Below are 6420 nucleotides of genomic sequence, written 5' to 3'. Positions count from 1 at the left end.
AAAGTTGATTGAAAATAAATGGGACTGATGTGATTTTAAGTGCCAGCTACTTATGACACAGGTTAGTCTGATTATGCAGAAGGTATTTTGAAAACAAAACCTAGACTCCCAAATGATTTATTATGGAGCATTTCCACTACTGGATTTGCCCAGTGTCATGGGTACAGCTTATCTGGAATACTGCTGTTGAGCTACACAGAATTATCCCAAGCACGTGTGTCTTTACATCAGTCTCACCTGGCAATGTCCATCACAAGGCTCTCTTCTTTTCTGGTGGCACTTTCAATGATGTTAACCAGTCTGTGCATGATCCATCTTCTCAATCGAGCAATCTTCTGTTGTGCTCTTTGAATAAGAAGGAGGGCACAATCAGCAACAAATACAATGCACAATCCACTGCATTCAAGAGGTGACTTACAGATATTTAGAAGGTATACACTAAAGCTGGCAAAGTTATGTAGTAACAAAGCAATAGATACAAAATAAGAGATATAATCTTCTCAAGTTTGCTTTTTACTATGCAAAAGGTGATCTATTTATCCCACAGAGAGCCTGCAGATGAGCAAAAAGCCCTTAAAGAATTGCAGCAGTCAGCAGAGTGAGGTTTATAGGTGCCAGGTAACACAACCTGGCCTGAATGCCAGCATGCCTAACACACAAATAAAAGTGAGGCATAATTCCTACAAAGACCTGAGAAGCTGTAGGAAAAGAGGAAACCATCTGACATATTTTTTAAAGCAACTGTCAGGACTAGAAAAAGAAGAGAAAAGTATCTTTTGGTGATCCAGTCTGCTTTGGGCAGGCTGGCTGCTTCTCAATATGCTTGCAGAATTTCCAGAATTGAATTTTATCCCAGTGAAAGAGTCAGATTCAGCTAAACTTTCTGAGACAGAGGAAATAAACAATTGTCATCTCATGGCAAGGGAACCAGCAAATGCTGAGAGGAAGGTGGGAAGGTGCAGTACCCGTGTACTCACATGTCTGCGTTTTGCCGGTTCTGTTTCTGCCGGTTACTTGAGAAGTCTAAACAACAGTCCAAGTCTGGCCTGAGGAACATGTCTTTGAGCCAGCAGATGTATTTTTGCAAGGCCCCTGCCTGCAGGTGTCTGACTACCCTGGAAGCACTCAACAACACCGGCCTCCCTTGATTGGTAAGGGTAGAGAAGCCCATCATCACAGCCAGCTGCCTCTCTGGGTCATCGCAGCCACTCAGAAATGTATCTATATATCCCTCCATTTCTGCACCAAACTTAAATCCCTGGGGAGACTGAAAAACATGGTCAAAGAAGCAGGTCAGCAACTTCACACTCAGACTGAATGGCTCTGTAAATAAAAATCATAGAATCACAGAATGGCCTGGGTTGGAAGGGACCTCTGAAGTGAATCGGGTTTATTTACTCCCTTGTTGATTTAAAAAATTGAATCAGGAAGAAAACTGACAGTAAATAACAGACTCCAGCTTTGCCTAGCTCCATCTCCAACAATCACCAGAACCCTCATAAGGATCTGCAAGGTAACAGAATTTACTTCTCCAAACAACCAATGTCAAGAAACAAAACAAACCCCAAAACCAGAATCAAATTCAAACAAAGATCTTTTCATCATTTCTCTCATCATCAACAATATTAGGAGCTTCTTCCATTTAGTCTCATTGTTTCCAGGGGATTTGTACACTTCAGACAAGAACCAAATAAAAAAAAATTGAAGCACATGGAAGATCACAGCCTAATTTACTGTGCAACAAGCACAAAAAATAAGAAATAGGAAAACTACTAAGCCAGTGGATAAATCCTGGAGAAAGCTGGTCCATTCAGGGAGGCACCATGGTATGCAGTATTTGCAGAGTAAACCCACACACCTATGGCTGCTCTGATGACAGAACAAGAAGATCACACAGACCTATCTCTCCCAAGGTACAACAACTATTTCTGGGCACATGTGAGGAGGTTTGGCATTGTGTTACCACAAAAACCCAAGCTAAAAGCCAGTTTTATCAGTATTCCCCTTTTACTTTTCCTGTTTATTGCAGGCTTGTGTGGTTTGCTGGCTTCCCCGTAGGGGAAGAGGGAGAGGACCACCAAAATCCAATTCCAAATAATTGTTGTGCTAAAACCTCAGATGTGCTTATTGAAACAAGCACTAACAAACAAAAGCACGAGTTGTCCCTTTTTGTCTTTGCCTTCCAATGTTCATGCGACACCCAGCACAATGATAAACAAAAAGGAGCTTCTGGACACACAGAAGCAAAGGGACTGTTAAAGGACAACACATGACACTGTCAATTTGCTGAGGGCTGCCCTTCCTCTGCCTCCCCCATCATTAGAGCTTTCCTGGCAGCAGCAATGAAAGCAGGTGAGACAGGGCTGAACAGTTTCCACACCCTTAAAATAGGCAATGACAACCAAACACAGGCTATACTCAGTCCACTGCAACCAGTGGTCATACAATAACCTTGCTTTTAGTAAGAGTTCAATGTCTAAAATTACATAAACTTTTTTTATACAAGATGATTTGAAACTAGAAGTGGGGCAGAGACTTCCTCGTGCTCAAGACATGGCCTTTAGCTTGTTCCAAGACCTACCTGAGTTGCTACCACGTGTTCTCCATAGTGCAACATCACCTTCCCTTTGAGAACCACCTGCAGCTGCTCCAGGGACAGCAACGGGAGAGCACTGCCCAGCAATCGGTAGCACATGTAACTGAGTGGGAACAAAGAACATTCCCTCAGGCTAAAGCACAGCACTAAACCCACACACAGGGCTAAGACAGAGAGGAAGTGCTGGGGCAGGGTATAGGAGCGTGCAGGGAGATGAAGTCAAAACTTCTGGGTCAAGAAACAGAAGGGTAACATGGGAAACCACAAACAGTGTATGTTCAAACCTCACAGGTCCTGATTTCTCCTTCAATAGCCCATTCTCCACAACTTCATTCCAGAACAGTTCAAAGGCACCTTCCTTCAGTGCAACTTGTAGCAAATCAAACACTACACTGGGCAATTTCTTGTCTTCCTTCTCAGACTTGGCAGCACTTTTCAGAAGCTCGACAAGTCTAGAAGAAGAAATAAAATAATGTGAGAGATCTGACCTGAAAGAGAATTGCTGAAGGACAAATTCATACTGCTGAAAGACACAGAACATTTACCAAGAACTGCAGGCTGTGGCCCCTGGGAGAAATGACACAACTATAACTTGGGAACCTGCATAACAATTAACACCTAACCCCTCGCAGCACCTGCAGTGGCAAATACAAGCGGGAATCAGAATCACAGCCACATTTCTCTCACTGCTAGCCAAGAGGAAAATAATGTTCATTTACACCTCCTTATTTAAGAACCTACCTGGAAACATTTTCCTTATTTACAACAGTAGATGAGCCAAACAGCTTCTTCAGCTTTTTAGGTTTCAGAACACCAGGGAATTTCTGCATACCCACAAGCAAAAGGTGCAGGTTCTCTGGAGATGTGAAGGCTGAAGAGAGGTCACCTTGCAAGATGTCAAACAGAACCTCCTCAAACACAGTTTCAGGTACCTAGACAGGAACAAGGGTGACAGCATATAAGAAATATCTGAGGGCATTTTACTAACTTGCAGTGAAGTAAGCACATTAAAGTGTCTGCACTAGAGGACATTTTACTAAAAGCTTGCATTGTTCTGGAAACCCTAGAAACAGTCTTTATGGTGATACAATGAAAAATAAATAATGGATGTGTCCATGACTGCCAGACAGTCCCAGGTGCTGAACCATGGGGAGTAGGACAGGATGCTGTCATCAGACAGCAATTCTGGTCAACTGACTCCAGCTGCAATTGTTCTCTTGCTCTCTGACTGCTTTCCTGTACAGCCAGGCAACCCAGGGACACGGAAACTCTCTATTTTTATTTAACACTGCTAGTCTTCATGTCTACAAATAATATCCACTTTAAAAAAGGAAATAAACTCTTTTCTTTTACGAAACACTCAGAGCTCTTTACTCCTTGTCCCTACATAATTTCATTCCCAACAGCCCAAAGTCCAACCTTAGGCCCAAGTTTGGTGCATGAAAAAAGTGGTTTGCTGTTCAGAGTTTTCAGCCTACATCTCTCCAAAGGAGCACATGGTCTAACACATAATCCAAGCAAGTGAAATGGGAAACATTGTCCATGATTAAGTCAAACCAAGCTAAACCAGAGCACCCTTCCCAGAACACAAGCATCTGCCCACAGGCAACATAGGGACAGCTCCTACAGTTCACACTCTTCCACATTCCCTATAAATGCCAGCTATGAACAAACTACAGGAAAATCTGACCCCAAAGCCAAACTCTCTCTTCCCCCTGCCCCACAAGCCCCAAGCCCCACGCTGTGCCTGTACCTCAGAGGTGATGTCAATGAGAGTTTTGCGTGGCAGATCTCTGAGGTGTGTTTGGTGATTTGTCAGCTGCTGCAGAAGCTGGATGCTCTCCAGCAGAGCTTTCCGGTCCTACAAAGGAAAGATAAGCCAAAACCAGAGGACATATATCAGAAATTAAACTAAAGGCTCAGGTGATAATCCACTCTTTAGAGGTTTATGCCTACTTGTAATAAGAAACACAATTTTGTTCCTTGATTGGTCACTCAGCTTTTTCCAAAATTGTGTTTTCCAGCTGGATATGACAACAGATCCCTTCCTTCCAGGAGAGGTAGAAGCCTCCTGCACTATTTAACACAGTTCCTACATTCTACTCAGGAACAGACATTAAAAAGGCACAAAGAGTCCATGGATGGCACAACAGAAATGAACTGAACTTGATGCTTCAAGTGCCACTGCATCGGTTACTCAGTGATCCAGCCTTTCCCTGTCAATCCTTCTTCCACATCAGAAGCCCCACAAGCAGAACTGACACACCTGACAGCAGTGTTACCTTCACAAGCCGCCCAGACTGGAACAGAGCCATCACTCCAAAAAAGTTCCCAAAAGCAGCATTTCTCACAAGTTTCTGAAAGGAAAAAAAAAAAAAGGAAAATAGGTAAAAATCTGCTTTCCTGAGAGGCTTAGAACTCACAGGCAGCTACACAAACAGCGGAACAAGATGGCAGGAAAATCCAGCCTTGAACACCCCACCATGGGAAGAGAACATACTGAAAAGCAACCCCCTACACCATGTGTAAGAACTGTCCTAAAGTGCCTCTTCATCACACTGACAAATCTCACTTAAAACAGGGTTAGATTACAATGTCATCAACTTCCAATTTCTAGAAATATTTGTCGCTTCATTTTAGTCACTTGCTTTAACATGAACCCCAAAACTACACTATACACCAAGACTTTAAAGAATAGAAACAATTAAAGCAGCAGTTGGCAAATGTTGCCATGAGCTCACTTACTTTTTTCACTTTTTCCAGATTGTGTTTTTCTTTTATCTGTTCCAAAATGCTGCAGAGTGGAATTTCCTCAAAAGCCTGCAAAACCTGAGGAGAAAGATGGAATAGCTGTTTGCAGTTCTTCCATTTCATGACATTATCTTGGGTTAAGATAAAAGAGAGCTGAAGAGTTGTTCAGCACAGCAGCAGATGTGCTGTTTTATCAGGCCAGAATAAAGACAACCAAATCAGTAAAGATGTATAGAATAGGAAGTAGGCTGGGAGAGCTGGGGTTGTGCAGCTTGGAGAAGGCTCCAGGGAGGGCTCAGAGCTTCTCCCAGTGCCTAAAGAGGCTCCAAGAGAGCTGCACCAGGACTCTGGAGTCCCAGAGTGCCAGGACACGGAGGAATGACTTCTCATTGACAGAAGGCCAATTTAGGTTAGGTATTAGGAAGAAATCATTCCCTGGGTGGGCAGTGAGGCTCTGGCACATGTTACCCAGAGAAGCTGTGGCTGCCCCATCCCTGGAAATGTTCCGGGCAAGGCTGGATGGGACTTGGAGCAACCTGGTCTAGAGGAAGGGCAGATATCCCACATCAACCAACCAAGACCAAGAGCAAGACAGTTTTAAGAAGCAGTAATAGTACTAAACACGGAATAATGGAAAACTTGGTCAAAATTTGTAAATCAAGGACAGCCCTTCAAGCAGAATTGAATTCTGTAGTATGAATGTGATATTAGTATAGTTCATAACTTTGTAAGTTTCTAAGGCAGACTAGCACCATTTAAATCCACTACGGTTATTGTGAGAGCCTTCCCTCTCATATGCACAGAAGAGAGTCCTCCAGCCTTGCACAGACAGCAAAAGAGACCGCAAGCATGGACAGAGGCTGCCGACGGTTCTGACCCGCGCTGGGAAACACTGACCTGCGCCAAGGCCAAGCTGAAGCCAGGGCGGGCGGCCTCGCGGGTCGCTCCCAGTCCCTCCACCAGCCGCTTCAGGGTGTACTTGAGTTCATCATCCTGCAAGAGACACAGACCTGGGCGGTGTCCGGGCTGCTCCGAGAGCGGCCCGGCCGCCAGACCCCCGCGCCCCGCCCGCG

At 44.2% G+C, this 6420-nt stretch overlaps 1 protein-coding gene across 1 annotated transcript in view; it reads right to left on the bottom strand.

The window, feature by feature from the left end:
* Positions 1–6420, bottom strand: part of MYBBP1A (MYB binding protein 1a) — a 56278-nt gene that overhangs the window by 47943 nt on the left and 1915 nt on the right. The window contains exons 3-11 of the mRNA XM_014310427.2: positions 6245–6340; positions 5342–5425; positions 4879–4953; positions 4350–4457; positions 3338–3528; positions 2881–3048; positions 2582–2699; positions 978–1267; positions 238–345 (exon numbers count right to left, since the gene is read on the bottom strand). Coding sequence (XP_014165902.1) covers positions 238–345; positions 978–1267; positions 2582–2699; positions 2881–3048; positions 3338–3528; positions 4350–4457; positions 4879–4953; positions 5342–5425; positions 6245–6340 — 1238 coding nt within the window. The remainder of the gene's footprint in view (positions 1–237; positions 346–977; positions 1268–2581; positions 2700–2880; positions 3049–3337; positions 3529–4349; positions 4458–4878; positions 4954–5341; positions 5426–6244; positions 6341–6420) is intronic.

Source organism: Geospiza fortis, unplaced genomic scaffold (genome assembly GCF_000277835.1).
Source record: "Geospiza fortis unplaced genomic scaffold, GeoFor_1.0 scaffold633, whole genome shotgun sequence".
Classification (NCBI taxonomy): domain Eukaryota; kingdom Metazoa; phylum Chordata; class Aves; order Passeriformes; family Thraupidae; genus Geospiza; species Geospiza fortis.
This window is presented reverse-complemented; position numbering and strand designations above follow the sequence as displayed.